Source organism: Melozone crissalis, unplaced genomic scaffold, assembly GCF_028551555.1.
Source record: "Melozone crissalis strain CALT ecotype California unplaced genomic scaffold, PUWL_Pcris_2 ptg000004l_1, whole genome shotgun sequence".
NCBI lineage: Eukaryota > Metazoa > Chordata > Aves > Passeriformes > Passerellidae > Melozone > Melozone crissalis.
Genome location: NW_026535782.1, coordinates 22,452,799 through 22,467,173, shown reverse-complemented (window position 1 = coordinate 22,467,173; position 14,375 = coordinate 22,452,799). Strand labels below are relative to the sequence as shown.

Below are 14,375 nucleotides of genomic sequence, written 5' to 3'. Positions count from 1 at the left end.
GACTCCATCACCCTTTCATTCTTTGCCTTGTGATGCCCCATGCAAGTCATGTGTTCTGTAGGGGAGGGCAGCCAAGGACAGCTGCAATACCATCTTGCTTCAGGTTAGTTCTTGAAAAGTTTTTTCCAAGCCAAAAGGCTCATGCAGTGCTTTCTAGATATTAGGATGGAAATAACAAGCTACAGTAAATCATCCGTGCATTGAATTCCCCCTTTCATTTTAAGGAAGGCGTCTTGCCCCAGCAGGAAATACTCCGACCTCTTGCACAAATGGCAGCATTTTCAGCATATACCTTTTGCATGACACAACAGGAAATCGGCTAACACAATAGTACCAGATCTTCCGTAGACATTTCAAGTCACAAAAATCCAGCCTGGCTGCCTGGAGGGGTTCTCCAACCGTGGCGTGAAAAAAAATTATTGTCTTTTGTAAAAAGAGTAAAAAAAATTTTTTTTTTTTTAAAGGAAAGGTGTTGACGGTCCATGCTGCGGGGGAGCGGTGCGTGCCGGGGTCCCGGGGGTGCCCTGCCCGGACCGTGTGATCGGCCGCCCCGCGGAGCCCCCGCGCCCCGCAGCACCTGAAGGCGCGGCCCCGGCGCCGGCCCCGCGCGGCGCGCGCCCGGCGCGCTCCCGCCAGCCCGCCCACCTCCACATGCACACACCCGCGGCGGGAGGAGGAAGGGCATCTTTCTCGTCGTTTTCGTTTCGCCAGTTTCATTTACCCCCCTTCTCCCCCCTTTCTCTCTTTCTTCTTCTTCTTTCTTTTTTTTTTTTTTTTCAATTAAATTTTATTTTATTTTTATCACTGTAATTATTTGTCGGGGTTCTCCAGTCGGATCCCGGCGGAAAAGGTGGATCGCTTCTCGGAGGGTCCCCGCGGCTCCTGGGGAAGGTAGGCAGCAGCGGCTAACGCAAGGGGGGGGAGGGATGGGGCCGCGGCTCCCCGCGCCCCCTTTGTCTCCGCGCCGCGGCCGCGCAGCGCGGGCCGGAGCCCGGAGCCCGCCGCCGCCCGCGCTTTGTCCCGGCCGTGTGCGCAGCCCTCCCCCATCCCCTGCCAAACGTGTCTGCTCGCCCCTGGTGCTGCCCAGTGCGAACCCTAAAAACGCGAGCAGCCAGCCGGGCGGGGCTCGGGGAGCCCGGCGGGGCGGAGGGGACGAGGGGACGGGCGGCCATGCGGCATCTCCCGCGGCTGGGCGCGCTGCCGCGCCGGAGGCGGGAGCGATGCTGCCCTCGCCGACTGCTGAGGCGGGCAGCAGTTTGTGGAAAAAAACCACCAACAAACAAAACCCGCAGAAATAAAACAAAAACCTGGCAGTCTGCGGCTACGGTCTTCCGCTGGCGGCGAAAAAAAATGTAGTAATAATAAATGTGTTTGCCCCTTATGACGGCCGGGTGGCGGGTGCCGCAGCCCGGGCAGGGTGCGCGGCCGCGGTGTGGCCGTGCCCGGGGAACGTTCCTGCCTTTCCCTTAAACCCAGCGCTGCCATGGGGTCAGTGCAAGTTTTACGGTATTCGGAAAATGCAGTCCGGGCCCATGGCGCGCACGCGTGTGCGTGGTGCCCGTAAATACATAGTAACAGCTGAGGTGGTCGCTTTCCGTGAGCCAAGGCGAGAACAAAAAGAGGCCCCGGTGAATGCCCGGGGTGCCTCGGCTCACGTGTGTGTGTGTGTCCAGCTCGCTCTTGTGGCTGGGGGCTTGTTCCATTGTTCTGCAGAGTTCGTAATGCAACCTGTAGCATTAGGATGTGTCTGTTTCCTTGTGAGGGAGGAGACCATGAGGTGTGTAAAGCCGCGCTTTGTTTATGTGACATTGCAAGGACTGAAATAAACCCTGGATCTGGCAGCTGGTTTTATGGAAGGAGAAGCTGTAGTTTTCTTGCGCTACCAGCTGAACTCGCCTCATGTCCGCAGGCTATTCAGAATCCCGGACTGCTGTGGGGCATATCTACCAATCTTTAATCCAAATTATAAATAGGAACCTGTGCTCTTCTTCCTTCACCTTCGGGTTTGTTTGGCTTTTACTTGTGCATGAAAGGCAAAATAACATAGAACATTGTTCTAGAAGTAAAGTGTCAGAAAAAGATACGTTTTAGTTGATAAAATATATTGCAGGAATAAAAAACATAACAAAGCAAAAATCCCCTACATTCTGAGAATAACCTTCATAGATCAGAAGAAATAAAAACAGCTGCAGGAGGAGAAAGAAACAGCATCCTCCATCTAAATTTTACTTCATTTGCTACCAAAACACCAACTTCATTTAAAAAGCCTCCAAAAGGACATTCCATCTGTTGCTGAAGGCTATAGGTATCAATAACTGTCCTTTCCAGGCTAGAAGCCCATGCCGAAATGGCGCTGAAATCTGCTTTGCAAAACCTGCGTGAAATCTCCGAACTGCCATATTGCTGGTGAGCAGGGGCCTTCTGCTGAGGCTCGGTGGAAATTCACTGACGAAAATGCGATCTGCTTCACTGTCGTGCTGAATGACTCCTATTTGACTTTGCCTTTTTGGAAGGTCGGGTTTTTTTCTTTTTAAGAGGCACCATAGAGAGAGCACTTCACTGAAGCACACTGCAGCATCCTCTGTCTCGTCACTTGAGACTATTTATGCTGTAGTTGGACCAACTGGGCTCTCCAGCCTGGGTGAGGATGGGAGACGGTTGTTGGCAGTAAGCACCAAGCTGCACATACCTGTGTGAAGAGGATTATCCCCCGAGTTTGAGGCTTTCTGCAGACTGTTGTAAAATGTGGAGAATCAATTGTCCTTCGTGCCCAAATCCTGGTTGTTACAAGGGTACTAAAGGGTGGTTGGGGAGGGAGTGCTCTCTCGGCCTTCCTGCTTGGAGGATGCTCATCCTGGGTCTCTGTCCTACATTTTGTCTGTGTTTGCTGTTTTGGGAGCTTGTTCTGAGCAGTGTAAGAGTGGTGACCGAGCAGAAATGGGACTCTCTCCTGTGCTCTTCTCTCTCTTTTTAGCATCTTGCTCATTTCTGTTGGAATCTGCGTAGCAACTAACATGATAATAACCATCACTTACAAGTTTGTATTGTGAAGACAAGTGGATGTTATGGAAATATTTAAATATTTTAAGCCTGAATTCAGTTTTCTTTCTGATTGATACTTACTGCTGTGACCTTAATCCAATCCAAGAAATTTGAGCAGCTGCTGTTGGGAAAAATGGCAGCTTTTACATGTTTTGCAGTTAGTGCTTAAAATATTTACCCAAGCTTATCAGGTAAATATTGCTTCAAGTCTCTTACAGTCAAGAAAACTGAGGCAGAGAAATTACTTGTAAACTGGAGCAGAGGAAAAGTGAGTTACACATGAACTTATACAAAGGATTCTTCCTTTTGTAGTACAAAAGTTTACTTAAATGGGAATTTCAAAGCTGCTGTTTAACCCTTAGAAATACATCTGGATAGTGTGTTTTGTTGCAGTGACCCATAAAGCCCCACTCATACAGAATTTCCACTCTCTGTGGAAGACAAGAGTGCGTTTATTTGTGGTGGTGCGTTGTGGGATCTCTTCTGAAAACCAAGACTGTCGAGAGGATTTCACAAAGAAATATAATTAGGAAAAAATGTGACTATATTCCTCTGCCAAATGCCTTTCCTAATTTGACTGGGAAGGGCTCAAAACAAAAATGTACTTAAGACCATTTTCCTTTATGGCTCATCTTTAAGTGTTTTGCCTAAAGTAATGAATCACTTGGTGAATCAGACTGGGATTTTATGGTTTCTTATTTGCCTGCCTTTGATCAGCTGAGTAGCCTGTCGAAACTTAATTTGGGACTGTCTTCCCTTTCTTCATGGCAGCATGGAAGGGCAGTGTGGACAGTGATGGGGGAGAGCAGGAACGTTTTCCTGTTGCAGCACAAGGTCGTGCACTACCAAGAGAATGGCTGACTATCCACATTTGTTCTCATCACTTCTGTTTTATGGCACCCTTTTCTGAGTTTCCTTCCCAAGACTTCTGACACTTGTTTTCCCACCCCCTATCTTATCTTTTAACTGTTTCCATCCTGCATGCCGTGGGGGTTGTGAGAGAGAGGAGCCTGGGGATGAGAGGTGGTGGCTTGCAGACACCAAGCAAATGGCTGCAGCAGCGCCAAGGCCTTCTGGCCACTGCGCTGCCCTCATCCTGGCACTGCCCGATGGGCAGGACAGTGCCAGCACCCTGTTGGTTCTGTGTGGCACCTGGACCCAGCTGGGACACCACTGGGGCTGGGGTGAACCCGGTTCCTTCCACTGCTCCTGTGGCTGCAGTCTGCTGCAGAGGGGCAGAGCTGAGGAGCTGGAGGCAATGACATTTCAAGCACTGCAGATGCTTGCTCAGTGAGTCAGTCTAATTTCCAAGCTCTTTGTTATCTCAGTGGCTCTTCTGTCATTTCTCCATTTTGTCCTTTCTGTAGATGAGGAGTAAGTCTGGAGCTTTATGTCCCTCATGTCAGGTGTCACCAATGCAGAACAAAAAGCTGATAGTTGCTTCCCTGCCTCCCAGTGTGATACTGTTACGTATAAAGCCTATTCTTGCTTTCTGTCATTTAAGTGAATAGTTCGTACGCAGAGTTTCAGTCTCTGTGTTTCGTTATTTATATCCATGATGTCTTACTGGCCACATTGCTCTTTGAAAAACTTTCAAAAGTATCACCAAAGAATCACATCTCAGGCTTTGCAGGGCTAAAAACAGCTTGTGTGAAACTCGAATGCAGGGTTCTGATGACTTGTAACCAACCAAGTTTTTCTTGGCAATACTCTCTTTGAGAAGAAAGTTGAGTCATATTTTGTCTTTTGAGCAAATTATCTTGATTTCCATAGTTCAAAGTGCTTAGTGTGTCTTGGATATTTACCAGCCCCAAGACCATTTGACTGCAGGAAGTGTGCAGTGAATGAAGTGCCCAGTGAAAGGGCATATTGCAAAAGCCATACCCAGAGATGGACTAGATGTGGTCCAGATTGACCACTTGCCCAAATGCCTCTCATGTACTGGGTCAGCTTTTGAGCAGCCATGTGCCTTAAGATTACACTTTTGGAACTGTGTCATTTACAGGATATGAAAAAAACATGAATTAAGCCATTGTGATTACTACCAGGATTGATGATGTTCTTTTTAGAAAGACAGCTTCTGACTAAGTGTTTTCTGAGATTATACCTCTTCCATGTATGGCCTAGAAAGGATTCATGCATGAACCAGAAGAAATAGATTGTTTGTATTATCATATTTTTTCCAAACATAAAGTTTTTGATCCCATTACTGCTCTTGTGGAATTTTTACAGTCCAGGAAAATGGAGTTGCAGGGATTTTTTTTTATGTTTCACAAGTCAACAGAAAAAATTACTACAGTTCTTGGAATATGTTTTAATGGCTTGTGAAGGTCTCTGTGTCCTTGAAAATAATAAGCTCATTTTTTCTTCTTGTGTCATCTCATAGTCCTCCTGAAGTTGTGACCAGTTGTAATCTTTCCCATATTCTGCAAGGAGCACACAGCAAATAAATTATCTGTAATGGCTTTTACAAGACACATCATGGGATATTTAAAGAGAAAGCCAAGCTGCTAGGCCAGAGCAATGCTTTTCTACTAAACAGAGGAGCTGGGTCAGCTACCAAACACAGATCCTTGAGGTTTGTTTTGAACAGTCATTAGCTCTTTGCTGATCTTCTCTCCGGCTGATGCCTTTTACAAGAAGTGCTTGCCCGTTTGAGTAGAAAAATTTGAAGCAAGAGCAAAATTCAGATTTGTCCTTTATGATTTACTAAGTATTTGTCTGGAAGAAGAGGTTTGGTTGTGAGTCTCTGGAGGTTTTCCTTTCAAGAAGTTAAAAGCTGAGTAGTAGGACAGAGTAGTAGGCACAGTGGCTGAGGTGATTGGCATTTCTGCAGTTACTATTAATGTGATTATTTACTGTCTTTCAATTTGAATTAGGAATAAAGCTCAGCCTAAGAACTCTTAGCATTTTTATTTGCCTAAGAACAACATAGCTTTTTTATTTGCATGTCTTTTAAGACATTTCTTGAATGAAAAGGCCGTAAAAGTACAAATATTACCCTGCTGCTTCCATTATAGCTCAGTATCAACATATGGTGAATTTTTATTAGTTGAAGCAATTTTGGGATTTTTTTCTCACAGCACTAGTGACATGTACACTTGAGGTGGCAACTTGCTCAGCTATCCCAGCATTGAATCTCCTTTTGGGAGCAAAGCTATTGCAATTGCAGGGAACAGCTCAGTGTGACTGCAGACCTCTCCCATGGGTCAGGGGGTTTGTCCTCCAGCAGCAGGCTCTGCTGTAGAGGCCAAGTGACAGGTCTGGAGTGGACACTGGATTTGTAGGGAATTAAGCTATTTGACACGATCCCTAACCTTTTGGGATTTTAGATTTTATTTAGGCTCTGTGATTTGTCCCATGAGTGAACTTGAAGTTTAGATTAGGTTATTTGGGGATGAAATTCATGTGACCACCTATACTCCATTGACTGTGGAGAGTGCCCAGAGTAATTAGCAGTGACAAAGTGTTTTCTCTGTATATCTCTAAGATAAAGTTATTGCAAAAATTTTGTGATTTACATAGTGTTTTATTCCTGGTATCACACTTGTATCACCCTTTGTCTCTAAACCTTCAAGCACTTCACAAACTGAGTATTAGTATTGCTGTTATCATCTTAATTTTATAGGTGGAGATGCAGAGGACATGTTGGTTTTACTTTGCCAGAGATCTGTGATGAGTTCATGCCATGACAATGAAAACCTCAGTTCCCAGCCCCACCACTCTCTCCTCACCCACCTCATGTTTTGACGCTGAGATCAGGTTTTCTCATACTTGGCAGTGCTATGCATTATTTGATTCAAGATTTTTTTGTTTGTTTTTGTTATGGTGGTTTTTTAGTAAATCACTTACCCTAGCAAGAACCTGACACATATTCAGAGATATGCCCACTGTCATGATGCTTCAGGAGCAACTTGTCTGTCTGAAATATGAAATCTGCTGAAATGGTTGCTGGTGCTTCAGCTTGCTCTAAGATTTTGCTCTGTCCTATAGAATCATGGAAGGGTTTGTGTTGGAAAAGAGCTTCAAGATCACCTCATTCCAACCCCTCTCCCATGGACAAGGACACGTTCCACTACACCAGGTTGTACAAAGCCCTATCCAGCCTGGAACAGCTCCAGAGATGGGGCATCCACAACTTCTCTGGGCAACCTGTTCCAGTGCCTCATCACCCTCACAGTGAAGAGTTTCTTCCTAATATCTTAACTTAAACCTGTCCTCTTTCAGTTTAAAGCAATTTCCCCTTGTCCTATCACTACATGCCCTCGAAGAGTCATCATTCAATTAGTTTTCTGTAGAAGCAGGGTTTTGATTGAAACAGACAAAGCTTGTCACTTTTGTGCTGCAAAGATTCCTTGGGAATGAAGCGGGGAGCTGTGTTGCTGCCAGTCTGGTGCTGCAGTGTTTCAGGGGCAGAGGGCGAAGCTGGAGCCACACGTCAGTGAGCTGTGCAGCCGCTCTCCAGTGCGCTGCTTACCTCACACGGCTGCTAATTTCAGCACCTGTTTTTGAGACACTTAATGGGGAATTTATGAAGCACAGGGAATGTCAAGGCAGTTCTGAAAATCCTCCTGGGCATCATGATGCATAACGGTGCCCAAAGGAAAAGCTTCTCTGCTTGAATCTCAGCTGAACCTTTATAGCGGCTTTAAAATGCCAGGGGACCCAGATCCTGGTACAGGGGTTGCTGGGTCTCTTAAGAAATTGTTTATTTTAGGAACTCACAGTCACAAGAAACTTCAGAATTCAGTGGGGTTGGTCCTTGCCACCTCAGCAGTTTCTGTCTCCTGTGGCTTTATCCTTTTATAAAAAGACTGTGCTTCTCTTCCAAAATAGGTAGACTATTATATCCCTGCAGCCTCTGGGAAGACTGTTCCAGAATGCTAAAACCACCCTCTGCTTGCCAGTCTGCCTTTATTTATCAGCAGCCTAAATCAATTTTTTTTTTTTTTTAAATATTTTATTGTGCCAACATTTTAATACCTGAGCAGTTTTCTCCTGCTATCTGTAGTGGAAATCTCTTTTGCAGAGGAGTTGAAAAGTCTCCAGCTCACACACCCCAAACTCTACCCTTGCACCAGGCAGTGTTTGCCACTATAATCACATGCCTAGCTGCTCCTTCAGTTGAAGAGAGGGGGTCCTGCTGTTAGCCTCGAGGATAGCCTTTAAACTTGGCACCTGAACTTTGGACAGGATGGGCTCTTGAGGAATTGAAAATGGCGTTTCTGAGAAAGAATTTACAGGGAAAAAGCTGCTCATTTGCAAAGCTATCTTCTGTGTGGTGGGGATGTGGTATAAAACAGAAGTACTGGCTTCTGTAAACTTAATTTGAAACAGGCAGATGTCATAACTGAACAAGTGAGCTACATCCTCCTGTCTCGCCCTGCAAGAGCCTGGGGATGCTCGTGCCTCTGGTTGCATGCAGTTCAATGGCTTTGAGGTAGCCCTGAGAATTTAAAATATCCCCAAATTAATCTGGTGTCTGAGGGTTCACCACGTACCCCAGGCTGAATAGCTGTTTGGCAATACTGCAGGAAATTCATTCACAAAATGAGAATTGAGAGAGTTGTGGTGCAGGAGCTTGTTTGTGAGTAATATGCTGTTGCCTCACTACCACGCTGGAGTTGTAGCTCAGCCGAGGGTGGTTGGGCTCCGGAAAATATTGGTCTTTCAGTTGCTTTGCATTGCTGATGAGGAAGTATGTCACTGTAGCAGGCTTCTCTGATCTGCCTTTGGTGCTCCTCTCTGTGCTTTTATGGAACACATCTATCTGAAGAGACATCACCTGGTCTCTAGATAGTAACTGCTTCACACAAGGTATACATTGCGCCTTCTTTCTGTGATACATCAGCTTAGGGATTTTGGGTTTTCTGTTTCTCTCCTTGTTCATAACAAGTTTAACCATCTAAAAATTTGAACAAAGCGTCCACTGCACCTGTGCTTTCCCAAAAATCCTTAACAAGTTGGAATACATGTGCTAGTAGCACAGAGCACCAGGATAACTCTATCCCTCTTTGTATCCCACTTAGCATCAGCATGGACATGTATTTTATATTTTTAAGTAAGGATGGAGAGCACAGAGAGGACAAACACCAGATATTGAATTGGGACAGACTTGGACAAGCAAATAGTTTTTATTCCTTAATTTGAGGTTAATCTTTTTTCCTGAAACAAACAGGCTGGGCTTGCTCACAAGTTTAAAAAAAATACTGTTTTCAGCAATAGATTGCAGGACAGGGTAAATTTATAAGGTTAGTGAGGTTGATCTCATTAAGACATACAAGGTTACTATTGTTCAGCAATGTATTTAGATAATAACCTGAGGTCCATCTAACAGTACAAAATTGGTTGGTATGGATGTCCCTCCCGTGCAGGTTTCACTGGTTTCTCCTGGTGATATTTGATATTGCCTGCTGGTTTTGGTATACATCTTGGGTTTGTTCGTTTTGTTTTATTTAGGTTGTGGACACTGTGGCTCCAGTTTACTCACAAGATACCAACCAAACACTAGTATTTGAAGATCCACTTGGATAGGCACAGCTCCTCACCCAGCATGCCTTTCAAAGCTGGATTAGAACTGACCGAATTGCAGAATATGACTGTCCCTGAAGATGATAACATCAGCAATGATTCAAATGATTTCACAGAGGTGGAAAATGGCCAGATAAATAGGTGAGTATTTTTCCACTGACGTTGCCTCTGCTAAGAAACACACTGTTTAAAAACAGCATTCTAATTTTCAGTATATATCTTGAATTATTCATTACCAAGTCATGCTCCATTTGAAGATGTAATTTGAATTTCATACGTAACATCTGTTGGGCATAGGCTGCAATAGCAGATAAAGCAAACAGAGTAGCAATTTATTCATCATTTTGAATCTATCAAATCAGTCTAATAAAATTCATAAACATATAATGCAGCAAAAAGCCAAAAATTTTAGATGTCTGCTTCCACACAGCAAAGAAGTAATAACAATATGATGGCATAATTTTGGAGAAGTCTCTTAGTTGACTTTTCATCTTTGGTATGACAATTTTAGCTTGTCTGGCCACCTCCATGTATCCAAGCTTCTGGGGAGTTACAGCTGGTGTGGTTGGCAGCAATTGTAGTTCCAGTCTGTGTTTGCAATTTGACAAGATAAACTGGGCAGCGGTTTGCTCCCTTGAGGCAGAGGTGGCAAGAAGATGGTAAAACTGTGTCTTACACCTAACTCGGATCAAGGTTTAAAAAATGCATCAATATTGGTGAAAATTATTAGTTACAATTATCATTACAATTATTAGGCTGTTGGCTTTTTCTGTAAGCTTACAGTCATTTCTGAAGAGCTGCCTTTTCTCCAGAGAGCAGTTCTCCAGCCCTTCCTGCCAGCCTCCAACAGGTGCTGAGCCATCCAGTTTACAGCAAAGACCTGCTGACAGACCCTGTTTGTATTTTGTGAGCTGTAAAATAGGAAGCTCTGTTTTGATCAAACTTCCTGTTCAAATATTGCAAACCAAGGTGGAGCACAGGGCCAGTCAGTGCCTGCATGGGGATTCAGCCCTGCTGGGAAGCCTGTTGCCAGCACATTGTTGTGATCCCTTCTGCGGGGCTGCCACCACCTGTTTTATGATCTTTAAAATCTTCTTCTCTTGCCTTTTCTTCCTGTTGGCAGCATCCTCTCCAGCTATGTGAGAAACTCACTTTCTAGCGTTAAAATTAAATTCAGAGCTGTTTTTTCCCAGGCGAGGTTAGAGTCAGTTGTGAGACTCGCAACTGCATGGGTGGACAAGGATCTCGGTGGCAGGTGTGGGAATAAGCACCCAGCATTGTCCACACCATTCAGGCAGCACAAGCAGCCAGCCGTACCGTGGGGTGGTGGCGGGGTGGGGGCAGGAGGGTGCCAGCCCCAGTGAGGGGAAGTCCTGGGGCCGGCACCGGCAGGGCGGGTGGTGCTGCGACCGCAGCGCAGCTGCGCTGATGAAGATTAGAGCTGGTCAGGAATTTTCTGATGCAACTGCTTTGATGGAAAGTGCCAAAATGAAACACAAACCACTTCTGTTAAAAAAAAAAAAAAAAAAAAAGAGGCAAGAGAAAGACAAAAAACCCTCCAAGTTTGCCAAAACAAAACAGTTCCAGTATGAACCTGCTTGCTTTCCTGCTGGTTCATGTTGTAAGGAGAGGAGCTATGGGGCTGACAGTGGTAAATTCACTCCCTGGAGGCTGTTGAGGATTTATATCCTTGAGACAAGGAGTGGCTATACCGGGCTGGCTGTGCCTCCCCAGCACTTTGGCTGATGCCATCAGTAACTGTTATGGGGAAAAGCCCTGCTGGCGCTTCATTGTCAGTGAATGTTTATGGAGGGTGGGGAAGGAGCGTGCTGTATGTGCCTGGTCCTCTGTGGTCGCCATGTGCTCTGGAGTTAGGGCATAGTAAGTGTGGCAAGAGCTGGGCTGGATCCAGACTGCCTGCAAAAGGAAGAAGAAAAGTGGAGTGTCGAAAGAGGGTCAGAAACTCAGAGGCAGAATTTCTGATTACTGTTCTGGCTCTTAGGGCAGGTTAAGATATTTCACAATTTTCTATTCCTTTCTGGAGAACTTGCTTCCTCTGCAGAAGAGGATCTATCATTTGTCTATAGGATATAGCATATTATGGTTCTCTTAGTCCTCTGCCCAGGCACTCATGGGACAGCTACTTGCATCCCATGCATGACTATTTTGCCCTGTATATCCAGTTTGTTCATGTCCCCCTCCATATCCAAACCGAGAGATTCAAGGCAGCTGGCACGGACCAGAGTTTCCAGTGCAGCAGCACATTGGCACCAGGGCACCCTGCCAGCATGCCCTGGGGCTGAGGCTGTCCCTGAGCCCCCCACAGCTGCAAGCACCTCCATGCCATCCTGTGTGACGAGCAAGCAGGCATATCCTGCTCTGCACCCGTGCATCCTGAAAGGATGTGGTTAGTCCCTTCCTATAGCTATTTTGGCAGACACCTTTTTTTCCATGGAGTAAGAGGTTAACAGGCACAGGGAGCAACACATTTTGTGCTGCCTGACACGTGATGTGAGGCCTTGTAAAATGCCCAAGTCCATCAAAATCAGTGGGACTTTTTCTGTTGATTTCACTTGAGCTTTAGATTAGATCTCTAATTTTCAACCAACTCACTTTTTTTATTGTTTCAACCTGTTTGATTTTACACTCTGTATTTAATTTAATTTTTTTTTCTCTCAGGACGTAGTTTTTCAAGCTCAATATAGAGCAACTTTTTAAGGGTCTTTTGGAGATGGTACACTAGGCACAAGCTGATTCCAAAGCTGCCTGTAAACTCCAAATATTTCCTAATCTTGGAAAAGAATCCTGTATGTTCCTTTGACTTTCCAGCCTTTTCTGGGCCTAAATATATGTAGGGAGGGGATGTTGATTTGAAGAGGCTGTACTGCTAAGACGGCTTTTTCTTTGTATGCAGATGTTGAATGGGAATGTCTTCTGAAAATGTCAGTTCAGAGATTTGCATGAAACCCAGACATGGATTTTGTGACTTTTAACTATGTCTCCTGGCTATTAACCTTGCCATCTCTGCACATAATTGTGAATCAGTATTTAGATAAACTACTCCTTGACTATTACTATGACAATGCTCTCAAGAAGCTGATGTCTGTCTTGGTTTACAGCTGCTAATAAGTTATCAGCACCTCTTGTTCAGTTAACAAGGTTCTTAGTAGGTATGCTAAGATCTGGTCCACTTTCATAGTGTAAGTCAGATCAAGCTTTCCTCTACATTTCTTGTTCATGCCTGCCCTGGAAATCTTTGCCACTGCTCAAGTTAGCATGCAGTTTAAGAAGCTGCCTAAGGATAGAGTTCTGTCATCTTGGCAAAACTAGCTTTCCCTAACAAATGTTTAAGGCATTATAAAATACCATTTTAATTTAATTATGTTGAAACGTAACTGAGATGGCTAAATGGTTTTTGGCTAACTCTGCTTTGCCAAAGTGGTTAGCTTGGGGGTATCACCTTAATCAAACATTTCTCATTGAAGTCCTTAAATAAATTAAATTTGGAAACCATAGTTAAACATCATCCTTTTTAAACCACTTTATCAATAAGGCTAAGTTTCTACTTTGCACTAAATCAAACCAGGAAAATAATTAGATTAAGATATTCTTTCCAGGCCAGCTGTGAGGCTTCATGCATCACAAGGATGAGCTCATTGTATCTTGGCCAGGATACTTCATTAATGTATCAGAAAAGTTCTGTATAGTCTGTTCATGCTCAGCTATGATACAGGAAACACAACAGGAAAGCAGAAATATGTAAGAGCAGGTTATGTCTTTCAGTGATGGGTAAAGCATCATTTGAAATGAAGACAACAAACAGTGCAAATGGATTTCATGCTTGTCAGGGAGCCTCAAGGTTTTGATGGCACAGACAGTCCTACAGTGCATTGCCACAGCACCTCTCACAGTTGGCCTCTGCTCCTTGGGAGGGCTGGGAGAGGCGGTGTAAACAGGCGTTTCACTTAATTTGTGTCATATTCATAAAGGTCAAAAATGCAGCATTCTGTGACAATGAATGGCTTGTTTTCTAAGCACGTCCATTAAGCAGAGCAGATGCATGGCACAGTTTAACTAGAAATTCCGGTACTCCAGCATATGTTTCCTTTCATATGCTCTGAGGAAGAAAAACCACCCTGAAATTAAAAAAAAAAAGTTTATAAAAAGCAATAACTTGATAAAATTTGTTTCTGCTGAATTCATTGGATTACCTTCCACTGTACTTTCTTTTTCTTTTAATTTTATTTCATTTAAGGTCAGTAATATTTTTCATTTGTGGAAAACTTGTCTGGCATATGGTCTGGCCACACCAAGCGTTGTCCCAAGGCAGACCTCTGCACTGGACTTGCAGGTTAAGTTGCCTGCAACAGCAAATGCAGCACAGGCAGAGCCCACATCCCCTGGGCTGTCTGGGCAAGCCGTCCTGGGGCTGGGAAGTCCCCCATAAGAAAGCTGGGCTCAGTGCTATGTGCCTCATTGTTTGGGGTCCCAGTACCCTCATCCCCATGTCTAACTCTGCCCTCCTGTACACAGAAAAATGGAAAAAAGTGCAGTTTGATGTGGGGTAGATGAGGAGCCTAGGGGTTTGATGTGGGGTAGATGAGGAGCTGGGCAACAAGCCAACTCCATTTTTACTCTAGAACTAGCTCAGAAGAAAGTACTTTGGATCAATTTATCAAATCAGACTAGTTCTCTCAAAGTTGCATCCAGAAGGAAATAACATGTTTGTTGGCTGTGGAAGATACCAGCTTTGCAGAAGCTGTTTATTCTGTCAGAAATACTCTAACGGAAAGTCCTGTGGT

General features: G+C 44.6%; 1 protein-coding gene across 2 annotated transcripts in view; it reads left to right on the top strand.

Annotated features, from left to right (window-relative positions):
* The first annotated feature begins 653 nt into the window (after positions 1 to 653).
* The window catches only part of SLC38A1 (solute carrier family 38 member 1), a 42,622-nt gene continuing 28,900 nt past the window's right edge, over positions 654 to 14,375 (top strand). For both annotated transcript variants that reach the window (XR_008482826.1, XM_054271483.1), the window contains exons 1-2: positions 654 to 891; positions 9,502 to 9,714. Coding sequence is in view for 1 of the 2 variants with exons in the window: in XM_054271483.1 (XP_054127458.1) it covers positions 9,596 to 9,714 (119 nt within the window). In the remaining variant the exon portion in view is untranslated. The remainder of the gene's footprint in view (positions 892 to 9,501; positions 9,715 to 14,375) is intronic.